Here is a 19,297-nt window from a genome sequence, read left to right on the forward strand (position 1 = left end):
TCTCCATACCAATGTTGTCAGTATCGGTAACGATTCAGGTAAATCGCATACCGATACTGAAGTGAATCGTTTTAAATTGGCCCCCCCCAAAAAAATTAAAAAATATTATGTATCAATCAGAAAGTGACACGTGTTAAAGCTATTAAAATAATGTAAACAATTAGTTTTAAGTATTTATTAAAAAATAGCAGATTCAGGGGTGAATCTTATCAATTTTCTGCTATCGATTCGATACAGGCCGATACGCACCGGTACTGACAACATTGCATATTCTCGGCATAAAAATGCCAATTCCTACTAAATTGAGTACGTAGATGATAGATTTAACAAAAAAAATAAATATGAAATATATGAAAAAAATAAAATTTTCCTTAGCCGATTGTAGTTACAATAAATTATTATAGCAAATATTTACTCCGGATACAACTGAGGCTATTTTAGTCACTCTAAAATAACAATAGAAAAACTCTACTCATTGTCAGCCTTTGTTTGTCCTGCCGATGGCAATGGCCACTACTTTCGCTGCTCTGGTAAAACCGTAAAACCCTAATTTTGCACTCCTCTTCCTTCCCTCGAAAATCATACGTTTTTCTCACTTGGGATTTCGTTAGTTTTACGTTTTCTCATGTGGGTTTTCGTTTTTCTGTCGTTTTCTTGCATCAGGGCAACGTGGGTACGGCGATTTCGGGCGGCCATGGCGTGTCTTCTCGCCAGATTCTCCACTCTTCCTCGAGTTTCATTCGGTTGAGGAGGTGCCCTTCACCATCCGAGTTCTCTTCCTCCGTTTTCTACTCCAATTCCGCTCGTCTTCTTCCCATCTCTTCCTCAACCCGTAGAAAAGCCACTCTGGTTAGCTCCACTCGTGCTGCATTGCAGGTAAAAGTCAGCAAGGTCACCATTAACTTCGTCCCGTTCTATGCGTTTAACATTGTAGCGTAGAATTTTTGTAGAAATTACGTAGCCATTTGGGGTTTTGTTGTCTATGAGTGGAATGCGGTTGAAATGTTCGGTGTTTAATTGAATTCCTACGGAATTTTGGGATTTTAGGAAGCTGGCTTGCAATCTAAGGTCACCAACAAAGTGTATTTTGATATAAGTATCGGGAATCCGGTGGGAAGCGTCGTTGGGAGGATCGTGATCGGTTTGTATGGTGATGACGTCCCTCAAACGGTGGAGAATTTCCGTGCTCTCTGTACAGGTGTTTGTGGATTCCTGTTTTCACATTGTATCTTTTGAATTGTTTAATAGGAATTGGGATTCCTGTGGGTGGTGATCTCATATGTGTAGATGTTTTATTGTTGAATTAACCGGTATATTGAAAGCTCACATGTTTTATTTGTTTTTTTCAAATTCAGGGGAAAAGGGGTTTGGATACAGAGGATCTATGTTCCATCGTGTCATTAAAGATTTCATGATTCAAGGAGGAGATTTCGATAAGGGAAATGTGCGTTTTCTTCCTCGTTTGTGCAGTTCGTTTTCATACATTTTTTTTGGCAGTACTATATTGTTTTGGTTTTTATTCTTCAGAAGTTTCTGTTTCAGATCCTTATATGAACGATTTGAGCATCATTCTTCTTTTGGTTCTTTTTCATTTATCCATCTAAGAAGGGCAAGGGAGTAAAACAATGATAATCTTATAGATTTTGTTTCTTTTTGGATTATTTTAGTTGCTACAGTTTGTTGTGCTCATGGCCTTTAGTTTTATAACGGTTGGGATTCATCAGTAGATATGATGGGAAGAAATTTTCTCTTTCTTTTCCCAAAATTACATATATAAGTATCCATAAAAGTCGAATATAAACATTCCTTTCCATTTTCTGGAAACACTAGCAGAACTGCCACTGGATGATCAAAATTGTTTGTTGATAAGCAGTTGTAACAGAACCATATGTTTCAAACTTTCAACTAGGATACATATTTCCTATGATTGGCAAGTGTTGTGTTAGTGTAGTTCATAACTTATTCTCTTATTCTTTCTTAGTGGCTTTGCCATGATTGCCTAGTATACAGGAAAATTAAACGATCCAAGGGATCGATTAGACATAGGGGGAAGCAAGAATTTGAGTATTTGAAGATATTGTTCGTTGTATAAAGAACATCTGGATTTTTTCATACCTCTCAACTTAATGTGCTTCTTGGAAGCCTTTGGTGAGTTTGCATTTCAATTCTAGCTCAAAGATAAGTCTTGCAATGCTTTCCTTTTGTATCTTATAGAGTTAAGTTTTTCAGGGTAAAGTCATAAAAAATAGTGTTGTCATGTGGGGAGTGGGCTGATGTGCTGCCAACGTCAATTGAGTTTTCTAGACTAGACATCAAACTATGAAAGTGATTTTCCTGGGTTAAGACGAAGATGTTATATTTATTTCATAAATTAAAAGAGTTCCTTTTAAAAGTGGTGAAATGGTCACTCATGACCTTGATTGCTCTATGTTAGAATCCATATAGTCTTGTAATCAAGTGTGCAACTTATAATTGACAGAAATAAGATGGTCATGATTCATGAGTACCCTTTGATAAGAATGGGATATCTAAGGTATGGCAAGAGCAGTTTTCCATTGACCTTTCTTTTCTATGATTGTTAATTGTAGATGGAGAAACAGTTAATAATGACACAGCTCACCGGGCTATGTTCTTGACAAGCTTTTCAATGACTGGCAGGGCATTGTTCATTGATGGAGCATACAATCTTAAGGTCTCTAACTAGCTCTGTTTAAAATATAGGCCTTGTCTTTCTATGTTATTCACATAGTCCAGTTGCTACTTTATGGCTTTGATCAACTTTGTGCAAAAAAAAAACAGCCTTATAGATTATGTTTTGTTTAGTTCCATTCGCTGGTATAATGTGACTGCTTCCTTTGATGATCTGCATGTTGGATTAACCACCACGATTTACGTGGTGGTTATCCACAATGTGGTTACATCCCTACATCAGGGATGATCCATTCCGATAAACCAACATAGGATAAAGGGGAACGGTTACGCAAACCGTTCCCACCCTATGCTCTATAAATACAGGGTATCATGAGCGACCCTCATTAAGGGAAAATACAGGGAAATCGAGAGAGAGGGTTTTCTTCTAAGTTCTTACCTCTCCATACAGTCGATTTCCATCAAGAGGGAATAGGTCTACTCACTGGCTGCCTAAGGGAGTCTGTGCTCGTGGTGGCTACAACCCAACTGAGCGGAGATAACCCCTTTGGCCTGAACGACCATCATCCTTCGACAACGATCCTTCTCTGCTCCAGTCGACCCCCACCTCCGTCAATAGCAGCCAACAATGGCTGCCTCAGGTACGCATCACCTCCCCTCAGTTGTTTTGTTTAACACAGTTTTGCTGTGTTTTCTCTGTCTCAGCACAGGCCACCAGCATCAGGGGAGAGGACGACGCCGAATGAACCCAACATTGGGTTATGGGCCCACACCCCGCATCCGCTGCGCGAGGTGTGCTCTGGTCGTTCGGCAATGCAGGTCGCCGTGGGGCAATGCTGCAGCTGGTCGCCGACATCGGCGACTGTCGCCGTTGGGCGAAAAACAAAAAAAAGAGAGGCTTACCTCAAATTTTGGGGGTTTTCAATGGGGCAAGGTGCGTCGGCTGCCTGTGGCCCCCTTCTTCTCTATCTGGGTGTTGCAGAGCCGACTTTGCTTCCGCTGGCGACTATTGAGTCGCCGGAGCTTGGCAACCGGCATCACTGGTTGTTTTTTCCCCTACCGTCGAAAGAAAGTGACCGTCGGGTCACTGACTGTGGTGGAACTCCACCGGTTGCCTTACGGATCGCCGACAATCGTGGGATTGCCGGACCGCCGGGGCCGACGACAGCCATTCCCCTTTGCTACTGGAGAAGAAAATGTAAATAGGGTTTGAAAAACCCTATTTCGCGTATAAGGCTTCTTTTAAACGATTTGGGTCGAGTTCAATTTTTGAACCGGACCCGCCCCACCCGAATCCGATCCATAAAGTTTATATGGATCGGATCTGGGATTCGGGTGGGGGGGACCCGCTTTGTTTCAACCCATGATCCGCAACCCTTTGGATTCAGATCAGGTCAATATTATGACCTGATCCATTTTACCAGATCCGATCCATAAAAGCTCCTTTGGATCGGATCCGGTTCTTGGGTAATGGATCCGAAGTTCATTTGACCCTACCCAATATGATGATTGGATTTGGGTCGGGTCTAAGAAATCCATTTGGATCTATCTGGAACCACAACTGATCCGTTGAGTCCTTTTGGATCGGATTGTGGTTCAGACCCGGACCTGAAGACCCGTACCAACCCATAATATCGATTCGGGTTGGATCCGGATTCAGATCTTTGGGTCTCAGATCCTGAATCCGAAAACATTCTTTGGATCGGATCCTGGTAAGTCAGACCCGGTTCTTTCAGTGATTGATCCAAAATTCGGTTAAAACTGGATTATATGGTTCTGGATCCGTCAGTCTGACAGAACCGGATCCGAATAAACTGTAATAGGGTACGAAGCGGTTCAGCCGGTTCGACTTGTTTCTGAACCTATCCGGATCTCTTTGGAACCGGTTCTCAGACAACTGAGACCGGTTCACTGCTGCAGAGACCGATTCAGAGTGTTATAGACCTGGTTCGGTGTATTCTGAACCGATTCAGAGCTTGATTCGATCGATTCATCCAGTTTTGGGATCGGTTCGGGGGTCATATGGCCGGTTCATCCAGTTTTAGGACCGATTCGGGGGTCATTTGATCGGTTCATCCAATTTTGGGACCGGTTCGGGGGTCATATGACCGGTTCATCCAGTTTTCGGACCGGTTCGGGGGTCATATGACCAGTTCATCCAGTTTTCGGACCGGTTCATGGGTCATATGGCCGGTTCATCCAGTTTTTGGACCGTTTCAGAGGTTTTATAGTCGGTTCATAAGGATTGAGAACCGATTCAATAAATTAGTGACCGTTTTAAGGTCTAATTTCATGGGTTTACTAATTTTTTGATATGGATATGGGCATAAGCATCAAGTTACAGCTTGTTCAAAGTATTATATTTAGTATTGGCATTAAGGATAGTTAGATGATTTAGTGTATTCATGTCACCAAAGTGACTAAATATACGTATGTTATCGAAAAGTGTTAATACTATCATACATTTTTTTTAGCCAATATTAATGTTGTACTTAGATTCATGAAACGATAAATGACCCAAATGTAATTTTATCGTGTTTGGAATTTAAGTAGGGTAAAATAAGGTAAATGTGTCGAGATACATCACACATGTGTATCCAAAGGTACCTTGTGTCGGTGGTCTAACTTCACAAGAACCTTAGTTTTATTGAATATGGTCGGTAGACAAAGTGGTTTCGCGTGTCGAAGCTCTTACCAAAGTAGGACTCCGATGACCCCCTTCACTCACCTGAAAATAAGCATATTAAGGGCCTTTATTCTTTTGTTTTTTCCACTAAAGTTTTAGTCTCGTACGAATGCTTCTTGATACATGTCTTTTGTCTTGCAGTTTCTAGTCCTGTGATTTTAGATGGCTCAAGTTCTATACCTTTTCTTGATGGATCTAACTTTAGTGATTGAAAATAAATTATTTTTTTTACATTAGGGTATATGGATTTAGTTCATATCGCCGACCCCAATTGTTTTGGGATGAAGGCGTAGTTGTTGTTGTTGTTGTAGGGTATATGGATTTAGATCTGGCCCTAAGGATAGATGAACCTGCTGTCCTCACTGATCAAAGCACTGTTGATCAAAAGATTGCTTTTGAGAAGTGGAAGTGCTCGAATAGGCTTAGCTTGTTGCTTTTGCAATCTAAAGTGGCTAAGAATATTCGCAGTGCTATCCCACAATGCAGAACAGTGAAAGAATTCTTGAATGCCATTGAGGCACAGTTTGCGAGTTCAAACAAGGCCAGAGCCAGTACCTTAATGTCAAAAGCTTATAACTATGAAATATTCTGGAGGGGAAAATATTCGCCAGCAAATTTTGGAAATGAGAAACATAGCGTCTCAGTTGAATGACATGAAGCTGACCATTTCTCACTCTTTCCTAGTGCATTTGATTCGGGCGTCCTTACCTTTGGAGTATGGACCTTTCAAAATCTCTTACAACATACATAATGATGAATGAATATTCAATGAACTCATGTTCAAGCGTGTTGAAGAAGAGAGGTTCAAAGGAGAGAAGGTGCAAAGTGCACATATGGCTTCTCATGGCTCCAAGGTAGGACCAAAGAAGAATGCATTCAAGAAAAATGCTAGGAAGAAGTCAACTGGGGATAAGTCATCCCAAGACAAGCAATCCGACTCTGCTCCCATAAAGTGCTTCTTTTGCAAGAAGAAGGGACACAGGAAGGCAGATTGCATAAAGTACAAGAAGTGGTTGGAAAAGAGAGGTAATTTGTTATTTGTTTTTCATGAATGTAATTTATTACAAATTTCTGAAAATAGCTGGTGGATTGATTTTGGTGCTACTGTTCATATTTCCAACTGTCTACGGCTGTTCTAAGCAGAAGAGAACCAACAATACATGAGAAAAGCATCTATTCGGGAAACAAGATGCGTTCACATGTGAAAGGTGTTGGAATCTGCAAGATTACTCTAGAGACAGGCGTAGTTTTAGATCTTCATGATATCTTTTATATTCCATCATATAGTAGAAACTTAATTTCAATTTCGAAATTGGATAAATTTGGATATTGTTTTAAGTTTGAAAATTCCAAATTGTTCATTTATAGAAATTCAATTGAAATTGGTTCTGCATCAGTTTTTGATGGTTTGTATAGATTGAATGTGAAGATCCAAACTCAGGAGTCCCTGACTTTTGAATACGCATTGGTTGAAAATAAATGTAACTTGATAAATGATAATTCTTACATGCTTTGGCATCGAAGGTTGAGTCATATCTCTGAAAAGAGAATAAAGAGACTCGTAAACGAAGGGATCTTGAAATATGTAGATTTTACCGACAATGACCCATGTGTTGATTGCATAAATGCTAAGCATACAAACACATATAAAGATGGTGCCAAACACAGTAGTGAGATATTGGAGATAGTCCATACAGATGTATGTGGACCGTTTACCTCCTGTTACACATGCGAGAAATATTTTGTCACCTTTATTGATGACTATTCACGATATATGTATCTCTACTTGATTTTTGAAAAATCTGATGTTTTTCAGATGTTTAAAGAATTTAAGAAAGAAGTAGAGAAACAAACCGATAAAGTTATTAAAATAGTCCGGTCTGACAGAGGTGGCGAATATTATGGAAAAGGGTACAAGTTTTATTGCCCATCTCATTCACCACAGATTGTTGAAACAGATAAGGAAAAATTTCTTGAAGATGGTTCAGTAGGATTAAGTGCACTTCAAAGCCTTGGTTTTGAGGAAGTACATGATCCAGTTTCGTCACCTGTTAAGGAAAACACCGAAAGATACCGCATTATTATTCCTGATGATGATGTGGTCGATCATTCGGTTGTTGATGTACAAATCCAAAGTGAACCTATTATAGACAATGCAGAAGAGCAAGAACAGGATGATCAGGTTCAATCTGAACTTGAAGAACGACCTGTTTGAAGATCCACATGAATTAGGAGATATGTCATACATCCTGATTATGTGGTGTACCTTCAGGAGCCTGATGATTTCATAGATATGGATAATGACTCGTTGACTTTTATGGAAGCTGTGGAAAGCAAACAATCTACACACTGGATAGAAGCCATGAAAGAAGAGTTAAACTCTATGGCTAAAAATTAAGTATGAGATCTTGTCGAGTTATCTAAGGGAGTAAAGCCCGTAGGGTGTAAATGAGTCTTTAAGACCAAGAAGGACTCCAAAGGTAACATAAAGAGACATAAAGCAAGATTAATTGCTAAATGATTCACCCAGATGGAGGGCATTGACTATAATGAGACATTTTCTCCTGTCTCAACTAAGGAGTCAATGAGGATAATTTTGGCCCTCGTAGCTCATTATGACTTAGAGTTACACCAGATGGATGTGAAAACAACGTTTCTCAACGGGGATCTGAATAAAGAGGTATATATGGATCAACTTCTTGGTTTCTCTGGAAACGATCGTTTGGTTTGCAAGCTCAACAAATCAATATATGGACTTAAACAAGCCTCTCGACAGTGGTATATTAAATTTTCCCAAGTCATTGTGACTTTCGGGTTTACATAAAACATTATCGATCAATGTATATACCTTAAGGAAAGTGGGAGTAAGTTCATTATATTGATGTTGTATGTGGATGACATTTTACTTGCAATCAACGATATAAAGTTGCTTTCATAGACAAAACAATTTCTTGCATCACATTTTGATATGAAAGATATGAGTGAGGCTGCTTATGTTCTTGACATTGAGATCCGTTGAGACAGAGTAAAAGGTTTTCTAAGCCTCTCCCAAAGATCCTATATTGATAATGTGTTAAAGCGATATGGGATGGAGAATTGTTCTCCTAGTTTAACACCCATATCAAAAAGTGACAAGCTGAGCTTAAAGGATTGCCCTCAGGACGATATTGACAAAGCACAGATGAGTGCTTATCCATATGCATCAGTTGTTGACAGCTTGCAGTACGCGCAGACATGTTCTCGACCAAATATTTCTTTTGCAGTAGGGGTGCTTGGCAAATTTCAGTCTAACCCAGGTATACTCCATTGGAAGGTTGCCAAGAAAGTCTTGCGGTACTTGTAAGGAACAAAAGACTATATGTTGACGTATCATAAAGTTGATCACCTCGAGGTCATTGGCTACTCAGATGCGGACTTAGGAGGACGACCACTGTTGCTCACACCATGGAGGCAGAATTCATAGCATTGTACGAGACTAACTCGCAGGATATATGGTTAAAGAACTTCATATCACAGTTAAAGGTGGTCGATTCCATTGGGAAGCCACTGAAGGTCTACTGCGATAATGAAGCTGCAGTGTCCTTTTTGAACAACAACAAAAGTACTACGTCATGTAAGCATATGAAATTAAAGTATTTTTTTGTTAAAGAAAGAATGAAAAATCATTTAATGCATATTGTTAATATTGATACAAAAGAGATGATCGTTGATCCTCTTACTAAAGGGCTAGCACCGGGATTATATTCCGAACATGTAATAAGGATGAGATTGTTAAACTCTTTTTGACATATGCATATAAATAAAGTGATCACTTTCAGTTTTTGATTCTCATTATGGTTGTTGTTAATCTCATAAGGATTAGAGATTTAACTAAGGACCTATAGAATAAAATAAAAAGGTCATGCTATTCATCAAGTTATTCAGATAAGGTTTTCTGGTTAAAGGGTTTATCGTCGGATCAAGTGGGAGAATGTTGGATTAACCACCACGATTTACGTGGTGGTTATGTAAAAGTATCTTCGATAAGATACTAAGATCAAAACCTTAATATTCTTGATAATAAACCCAGCACGAATGCACAATAAGAACACTTTAGAACACTTGTGCATAAAAGCACAACTCACAAATAACTCACAAATGCGCAAAGGCATAAAAATAATGGAATCAATTTATTGAGCACTTGGGCTTTGACTCAAAGCCATGAAGAAATACAAAGGGGAGAACCCCTATTTATAACAACACAAGAGGGGCCTTGGAGGGGCTCCACTCATAGACGTTGGAGCCCCTCCAACGGTCACAAATGTGACCGTTGGAGAGGGTCCAACGTCTATGTTAGTGGGCCCCCCAAGGTACCTTTTGGTACTTTACATAAAAGAAATAAAAAAACAAAAACAAAATAAAAATAAATTTACAATCACATCCATAAAGTGAATGTGCGTAAAACAGAGGAAAAGACTAAACTATCCCTATGGCTAAACAAATAGAAATATATATTTTATATATATAATAAGTAGATACATATACATATATATTAATATATGTATATATATTACATTATATGATTATGTACATAATTTAACACCCCCCTCAAACTTAGGGCAGGATGATCGAGTGTTTGCTAAGAAGGAAGTTGAAATGCGGAGCACACAAGGCTTTAGTGAAGAAATCCGCCAACTGATACTCAGACGTGACATATGGAAGGTCAATGATTCCTTGGAGGTACGCCTCCCGAACATAGTGACAATCCATCTCTATATGTTTGGTCCGCTCATGAAAAGTGTGATTTTTAGCAATATAAATCGCATTTTTGTTGTCACAGCATAGCTTGGTAGGCCCTTCAATTGTGATTCCCATGTCTTCCAACAACTGATGAATCCAAACAATTTCCATAGTAGTAGTCGCCATGACACGATATTCAACTTCAGTTGACGATAGAGACACCTTTTGCTGCTTCTTGCATCTCCATGAGATCAATGAGTCTCCTAAGAAAACACAAAAACCAGTGGTGGAGTGACGGTTATTTGGGTCACCTCCCCAATCAGAGTCAGTATAAGCAATTAATTTTAACTCAGAAGAGAAAGACAGAAAAACTCCCTTATTAATAGTGTGCTTTAGGTATCTCACGACACGTAAGATAGCACCCATGTGAACAGAAGTTGGTGCATGCTGAAACTGACTTGCCGTATGCACCGCATGTGAGATATTTGGTCTAGTGATACTTAGGTACATCAACAATCCTACTAGTTGCCTGTAGGGAGTAGGATCGGAGAGAGGAACACCATCATCAATCTTCATTTTAGCTCCTACTATAGCAGGAGTTTCACAAATTTTATCGTCCGTAATACCTGACCTGTCAATAATCTCAGATGCCAGCTTAGTTTGAGACAAAAAATATCCTCTATGAGAGTATGCTACCTCAATACCCAAAAAATAAGTTAAGAAACCCAAGTCAGACATTTCAAACTTATCCTTTAAAATGGATTTTATGCTTTTAATCCCTTCAGAATCGCTCCCAGTTATAAGCATATCATCCACATATAGTAGCAGAATAACAATCCCTGCATTAAATTTTCTAACAAACAAAACAGTATCAGTAAAGCAGGATGAAAAACCATTATCTAACATTACGGAGTTAAACCTATCATACCAAGCCTTGGGAGCTTGTTTTAAACCATAAAGTGCTTTCCGAAGGCGAAACACTTTGTCTTTAGGAGACTCCATTCCAGGAGGAGCATCCATATATACTTCTTCGTTTAGATCTCTGTTTAAAAAAGTATTCTTAACATCCATCTGATAGATGTTCCATTTATTGATTGAGGCAACAGTTATAAGACATCGGACGATGACCATCCGAGCTATCGGGGCAAAGGTCTCCTCATAATCAATCCCATATTTTTGACCATATCCTTTTGCAACTAAGCGGGCCTTATATCTCTCAAGGGACCCATCACTCTTAGTCTTGACCTTAAACACCCATCTACACCCTATTGTTTTCTTGTTTTTAGGGAGGTCTTGAAACTCCCATGCCTTTGCTTTCTTTAGAGGTTCAAGTTCATTATTCATAGTGACTATCCATTCCGGACATTTTCGTGCTTCCTCGAAGTTCCTAGGTTCTATGTAAGAGTGAATGGCGCTTAGACAGACTCTATATTTAGGCGAAAAGGACTCATATGAGATGAACTTAGAAGGGGGTCTTCTTAGTCTTTCGGTCCTATGAAGGTTTTCTTCACTCGAAGGAGTAGATTCATTATCATATCTTTCGAGGGCACTTCTGAAAGTATTCCTATCTCTATGAGAGTAGGTTATGGGATCTCTATGTGGTTCTTCACTGATATGTTGATGAAGTGTTGAGGACTCAGAATGGGTTTCATTATTACTTAAGTCATTTTGATTTGATTCATCATCACTAGTATCATCATCATCAGTCAATAAATCTAACAGAAATGAATAGTCAATATTCTCGTCATTAGTTTCAAGTTTTTCGAAACCACTAATATTTTCCAAGAAGCTTACATTTCTGGAAACATATAGTTTATCACTTTTAATATCATAACAGCGAAAGCCTTTTTGGGTTTCAGAATAACCAAGAAAGGCACAAGGAATGATCTTAGGAGAGAGTTTGTCATTTTTATCAGTAAGGACAAAACATTTGCATCCAAAAACCCTTAACCTGCTGTAATAAGGTTCTTTTTCGTATAATTTTTCAAATGGGGAAATCTTGTTCAAGTTTTTAGATGGAAGTCTATTTATGAGATAGACAGATGTAAGGGCTGCCTCAGCCCAAAGTTTTTTCGGAATATTTTGTGAAATGAGCAAAGTTCGTGTTGTTTCAATAATATGCCTATGTTTTCGTTCCGCCAGCCCATTTTGTTGGGGGGTTTTAGGACAAGACTTTTGATGGAGAATTCTATAATTTTCAAGATAACTTTTGAATTCATTGGAAAGATATTCGCCACCCGAATCGGTTCTAAGAATTTTTAAATTTCCATTGAATTGATTTAAAACCATCATATGAAATGTTTTAAAAGTTGAGAAAACTTCATGTTTATGTTTAAGAAAATATATCCAACTAAACCTAGTGAAATCGTCCACAAAGATAACATAGTATGAGAAACCTCCCTTAGATATCACCGGAGCCGGACCCCATATATCGGAGTGAACAATTTCAAAAGGTTTTGTTGTAAACATGGATCTTTAAGGAAAAGGAAGACTTCTCATTTTTTCAAGAATACATTCATTACAAACAAAATTTTCATTACAAAGATGCTTAATAAAAGGCAAATAAGAGATTTTAACAATGTTGGGATAACCCAATCTCTTATGCTATACATGAATATCTTTGTTTTGAGCAACATTACAAAATTGATTCTTGGGAATTTTAAGAAAATCAACATAGTAGAGGTCTCCTCTCCTAGAGCCTTCCCCAATCAACTTCCCGGACTGACGATCCTGTATCCAACATTTATCAGAAGAAAACTTTATATCGCAACCATAGTCCGAGAGTTGAGAAACGGAAAGTAAGTTTAAGTTTAGTTTTGGTATAAGACGAATTTTTGGGATAAAGAAGTCTTGTTTTTCAAAATTGCCCATTACTTTAATTTCAAGAGGTGTTCCATCCACCGTTGAGACAAAAGATGGAAGAAAATTTTTAGAATAATCAGAAAGAAAACAAGGACTTGGAGTCATATGAAATGAAGCACCGGAATCAAGGAGCCAAGATGTCTTACCGAGAGAGGATGAGGATGACATAACGACTCCAGAAATGCCTCCTTTGAGAATAGGTTGAAGAGCATCAATAATTTGTTGAAGCGAAAGAGACTCATTTGATGAAGAAGGTCGTTCCTCTGATTGGGATGCTAAAGTCGCGGCAAGAAATTTCTTCCATTTGGGACAAATGGGCTTGATATGCCTCGGTTCTTTACAAAAATGACAAGTTAATTTGCTATAGTATCTCTTGCCATATCGATCATTTCCTCGCCCTTGATTTTTGAAATGGGGTGGTTTGTAGGTTTTCAAATTATTTCCGGGTCTTGACACTGCATTAACTACTTCATAATCACTTTGAGAAGGTGTAGCAAGAATACTCGGGTTATTTTTACTAATCCCCATACGTGTTTCCTCACCACTTAGCTTGGTGATGACATCTTCAATAGAGAGAGATGTGAAATCGGATAGAAGAGAAGACCGAATTTGCTCAAATTCGGGTCTAAGACCATTTAAAAAGTTGAAGAATCGATCTTCCTCCAGTTGCTTGTGTCTTAATTCAATAGCTTCTCTGTTCCATTTTGGTTCGAGCATAGCAAGCTCGTCCCAAATAAATGATAGTTCGGCAAAATATTCCCGAATGGACAAATCGTTTTGTTGAAGAGTCAAAGCTTTCTTTTGGAGATAATATTTGTGAGATAAGTCCCTTGAAGTATACATTTTTTCAAGGTACAACCAAGCTTCGGAGGCCCTTTTAAACTTAATGATGTTGGCATTGATCTTGGTTTCAACGGATGAAAAAATCCAAGATAATATTTTGAAGTTCTTCATTTCCCACTCATCATGCTTTTTTGAATATTCTTCTAGGGCCTTTTGTCTATTTTCACCTTCAAGAATCTTAATATCCCCTTTCTCTATGATAGAAAGTTTGGGTTCGGGTTCTGATATGGAACCTTGAACGTATCCCCAAAGGCCTTTCCCTTTGATATGAGCTTCCATATTGCCTGCCCAAACATAGTAGTTCGAACCACTAAGTTTAAACCCAAGGGAGAAGTGGGAGTCTTTTTCACCCATTAGAGAGGAAAGACGATAAAAAATAATGTGTACCTTAAAAGTTTTTCAAACATTTCTTGACAAAAGTTGCTTCTAAAATATTGCCCGAAGTAGATGATTTACTCCAAAACTTCACTAACTTGAGGGCACGATTTTCGAGGTACTCCACAAGTGGCGATATGCACGATCCTCCTCCTTCAACGAGGCTCTGATACCATGTAAAAGTATCTTCGATAAGATACTAAGATCAAGACCTTAATATTCTTGATAATAAACCCGGCACGAATGCACAATAAGAACACTTTAGAACACTTGTGCACAAAAGCACAACTCACAAATGCGCAAAGGCATAAAAATAATGGAATCAATTTATTGATCACTTGGGCTTCGACTCAAAGCCATGAAGAAATACAAAGGGGAGAACCCCTATTTATAACGACACAAGAGGGGCCTTGGAGGGGCTCCACTCATAGACGTTGGAGCCCCTCCAACGGTCACAAATGTGACCGTTGGAGAGGGCCCAACGTCTATGTTAGTGGGCCCCCCAAGGTACCTTTTGGTACTTTACATAAAAGAAATAAAAAAACAAAAAGAAAATAAAAATAAATTTACAATCACATCCATAAAGTGAATGTGCGTAAAACAGAGGAAAAGACTAAACTACCCCTATGGCTAAACAAATAGAAATATATATTATATATATATATATAATAAGTAGATACATATACATATATATAAAATATATATATATATTACATTATATGATTATGTACATAATTTAACAGGTTATCCACAATGTGGATACATCCCCACATCAGGGATGATCCATTCCGATAAACCAACATAGGATAAGGGGGAACGGTTACGCAAACCGTTCCCACCCTATGCTCTATAAATACAGGGTATCATGAGCGACCTTGATGAGGTGCGTGAAGTGAAAAGTGCAGTGAATGCGCATCCAGCAGAGGGAATAGGTCTACTCACCGGCTGCCTAAGGAAGCCTGCGCTTGTGGTGGCTGCAGCCCAGCTGAGCAGAGAACCCCCTTCGTCCTCAACTGCCATCACCTTCCTCTACTCCAGCCGACCTCCATCTCCGGTAACCACAGCCTGGCAATGGCCGGATCAGGTATAAAGCGTCCCCTGTATTTTTGTTCTGCTTAAGAGAGCGGTGCTCTTTGTTTTCTTTGTCTCAACGCAGGCCACCGACATCAGGGGAGACGGCGACGCCGGACGATCCCAACACTGCGATCATGCCCCCTTCTTCTAGCAGAGGAAGAGCTTCATCAGATTCATTTAATTCCTTTGCTAATTAGCCTTCAAGCTTTGTTTCTCCTTTTGCTTCATCTATCTAAGCCTTTTCCTTGGTCTCTTCTAGATCAGAGCACTTCTGAGAAAGCCTACCTTGCCCACAACCTGCCCTTCTCAGTTTATTTGAATGACAAGTAGGTATAGTCACAAATATCGGTATCAGCTATATCTCGGCGAGGCTATTTCTCGTGATATTATAGGTTTGATGATAAATCTCAGAAAAATCTCGGGGCTTAAAAATTATAAAAAGTAAGAAAACATCATGTTTAGACAAAAAATACATAAATAATAACAGAAATAAGTAAAAAATGTAAAATAAACAAGAAAAACATATTTAAAATGTAGAAAATAAATAAAATTAGTAAAACTAATTGATAATATTGTGATAATATCATGAGAATATCGTGATATTCTTGTGATAATATCACAATATTTTACTTATATTATCGTTTGCTGAATTTACAGTGATAATATCGCAACATTTTGAAAATATCCCTGATATCTGTGACTATGGGTATATCCATTCCTAGATCTTATGTCCCACAACTTTTGTTTGTTTGGTTTGGTCATTTACCCAGATGAGAATCGTGAGATGATCTCAACAGTAAATGGTCTAGACTTGTCATGTTCCAGCATGACCAAGTGAATATATCATGGTACTCCAATAACTCAATGAGATCATGTCACTCTATGATAACTTGGAGGTTTGATCCTGGTAATAGAAGTCATTATCCATTACATCATTGATTCCTCTGGTCTTCAATGTATGCAGAGTTATATTCCTGTACTTTGCTTGCTATGATGGAAAAACATTTATTTTCATTCTCCTCCCAGACAGAAGGTGTGGCCAGAAGCTATATCACATGAACACTTAGCATGCATGTCCTGTGTCAACATGGCTTGACAGCGGACGTGGAACCAAATACACCATTCATGGACAGCCAATCCGTGTTACACATTGTCAACACCATGACCTTAACTCTATTTCTTTTTACAACCTTGATCCTATTTCTATTTACTTGTATGTTTTTTACTTTTAGAATTTGTCATTGTTACACTCCATGTCATATGGATACAGCCCTGCATACAGTGATACCACATTTTTTTGAAGCTTTCAACATAACTAGTATATAAGGGGAACATGATGCACAGGCCAAATTGGAGTGTCCATGACACAGATTACATTACATTTGAATTTTCAGCGTAGATATATTGTATAACGCTTTTAATCATAATGATTTTGAGTTGTTCAAGAATTTGAACTTAAGATGATATTCATGCTTATTGCTTTAGAATAAGAGTTTTGAATGCACATAATGATACACACAACATATATAATGTTCGATCATATAATTATGATTGAAAATTCTGGATCACTATAATTCTAATCATTATTATGATTGAAAGCATTACATAATACAGCTATGTTGAAAATTGAAATGTAATGTAATCGATAATAAATTTTAAAAGAAAATCACTCAAGTATTAACATAAACAGTCAAGATCATACAAATAAATAGATAAAAGTCAAAGGCACAGTATTGACTGTGTTCATGAAGTGACGCGTTGTGCCTGGTGTTGTGTACTTATGCAGCCACTCCACTATCTTGTGTTGATATCACTTGATTTTTGATATTCTAACGCATAAAGAAGTCAAGTCACACTCTTCAGCAAAAATTGGTTAGAGGAATTTAAGGAACCGTTTGTGAAGATGGAACCTGGCCATCTTTACAGTTTTATTCTCATTGTGTACCTTATTAGGATACCTCTGAGCTGCATTTACTTTCTTCTGTTTCAGGGAACTGGAGGAAAAAGTATATATGGACGTACATTCAAAGATGAAAACTTCAAACGTAATAATAATCATGGCATTTTCTTTACCCTGTTTAACCTCCACCATCTTGTTACAAACTACTCACAATTGTTTACTTTTGCAGTGTCTCATGTAGGGCCTGGAGTTGTCAGCATGGCAAACGCTGGACCCAATACAAATGGAAGTCAATTTTTCATTTGCACTGTCAAGGTACTTTTGAGATCATCGAAAATAAATTAAACACTTTTTCTATTTGGTGACCACAGTTACCATCTTGTTGATACAGACACCATGGTTGGACCAGAGACATGTTGTCTTTGGGCAGGTTCTTGAGGGTGTGGACATTGTGAGACTGATCGAATCCCAGGAGACAGACAGAGGTGACCGACCTAAGAAGAAAGTTGTGATCAGTGATTGCGGCGAGCTTCCGTTGGTGTGACATAAGACACTTCTCAGTTCTCACCAATCATGAGGCCCAGTTCTCACCAATCATGAGGCCATGTATTTAAGATAAACCCAGATTTTGCTTCTTTTGCTGAAAATGGCTTTTCGTTTTCCTCCAAGGGTGTCATACCATGTAGAGATATTGCTTCAAATTTTATGCGCAAAACCTTGTTGAGATTTTCTCAATACTGTTGAAATCTTCACACGAACTGAAAACATGGATGCTCCATTTTGGTATCTCTATCGTGTTTCCTTACATATTAGTCGTATTGAAAAAACTTCATAAAAATTGGCCATATCTTTGTATCCGAAGCTGTGTCATCTATATGACAGGTGTGTGCGCTTATATGTGACAATACACTTCTCCCACATTGGCTTCTATTATGATTGTTCTGCTTGCAGTGAACTCTCTGCACCCTGACCATATGTCAAATTTATAACCAAAGACGGTTGATTTTTTTTTAGCATTTTTTCACAATTTTAAAGGTGACTCCTGGTGATTCTGAAGGAGTGCCTAGATGAACTACAATTGCACCTGAAAATCATGCTTGTATCTTTGGCATTTTGCATTTACATGTACAGAACCTGCCAATTATGAGTTGGGCGCTTTAACAGCCATGGATGCTTCGCGGAGACTCGTCATCAACGGGGGCTGTCTTTGTGTAAGTGGATTTCAATTGGAATATAATCTTTCGTTTAGGAGAAATCAATGAAACGGCATCAATTCAAATCCTGTATTTTTGAATTGAGAGAGACATTGAGAGAGATCAAGAATTCTCGCTATTTCTTAGATTCATGGACCAAATTCGATTCAGTGGTGTCTTTCACTCACATTTTTTTCCACCAAGAACGTTTTGTGAAACTCCTTGGCCCCCAAACTTGGAGGATGCACAATGAGGCAAGCTAGCTCGGGTTTGACTCGTTTAAGCTTGGCTTGAGCTCGTCCGTGAAAGTAAGTGAACCAAGCTTGTCCATGCTCGATCTACATAAACGAGCTGAGCTTGATCAAGCCACTAAACTTGATAAAGCTTGATTAAACTTATAAAAATAGTATACATAAAATGGGTTTGCAAAAGTATAAATACACGCTAGTGTTTCTCTAATGGGCAAGGCTTTGGACTTTTCATCCAAAGGTCACGGTATCAAATGGGTCTGCTGCCCGTATAATAACTTTTCATGTTTTACACCTAGCCCGTGTTTTTTAGAATATGTATTATTTTTTCGTCATAATAATAAAAGTTGGCATTTGTACACATTTTGAAGAGGTTGGAGTTCCAATCCCACCTCTTCAAAATTGAAGATACGTTTTTCTTATTCAGCTAAAGCTCAGCTTGGCTAGACTCGAGCTCGGAACCGACTAGCTTGAACATATGCATTTTGAAACGAGCCAAGTTGGAACAGCTCAAGCTCGGCTCGTGTGCATACTTACCTGCAGTAAATTGAAAACCGATAGACACTGAAGAGTGTATAGAGAGATAAGTCTGTCATGCTTTATATGTGCCAGCAGACAGTTGTTATGACTTACTTTTCAAACTTGGCTGCCGACAAAATCATAGACAATTATGTGGATTTCCTGTGAAAAAGTTTGTGATAGATCAGTTCCGAGTCCCCTCCCGTCAAAAGGTGCCTTGGATGCCGTT

At 38.5% G+C, this 19,297-nt stretch overlaps 1 protein-coding gene across 1 annotated transcript; it reads left to right on the forward strand.

Moving 5' to 3' along the window:
- Positions 1 to 496: 496 nt before the first annotated feature.
- On the forward strand, positions 497 to 17,953 carry LOC149840464 (photosynthetic NDH subunit of lumenal location 5, chloroplastic-like). The gene is made up of 7 exons (XM_090003164.1): positions 497 to 530; positions 664 to 876; positions 1,048 to 1,198; positions 1,356 to 1,444; positions 17,199 to 17,253; positions 17,338 to 17,423; positions 17,500 to 17,953. Exons 1-7 carry the CDS (start codon positions 501 to 503, stop codon positions 17,650 to 17,652), a joined length of 777 nt encoding a protein of 258 aa, XP_089859290.1. The 5' UTR covers positions 497 to 500; the 3' UTR covers positions 17,653 to 17,953.
- The last annotated feature ends 1,344 nt before the right edge of the window (positions 17,954 to 19,297 follow it).

The sequence above is a fragment of the Nuphar pumila genome, chromosome 4, assembly GCF_984573655.1.
Source record: "Nuphar pumila chromosome 4, dmNupPumi1.hap1.1, whole genome shotgun sequence".
In the NCBI taxonomy this organism is placed as follows: Eukaryota; Viridiplantae; Streptophyta; class Magnoliopsida; order Nymphaeales; family Nymphaeaceae; genus Nuphar; species Nuphar pumila.

Excerpts from the sequence above, each read along its gene's own strand:
- LOC149840464 (XM_090003164.1), top strand. The coding sequence starts at position 501 with ATGGCAATGGCCACTACTTTCGCTGCTCTG. Across the intron at positions 531-663 it reads CCACTACTTTCGCTGCTCTG|GGCAACGTGGGTACGGCGAT; the intron begins GTAAAACCGTAA and ends TTCTTGCATCAG. Across the intron at positions 877-1,047 it reads CCACTCGTGCTGCATTGCAG|GAAGCTGGCTTGCAATCTAA; the intron begins GTAAAAGTCAGC and ends TTGGGATTTTAG.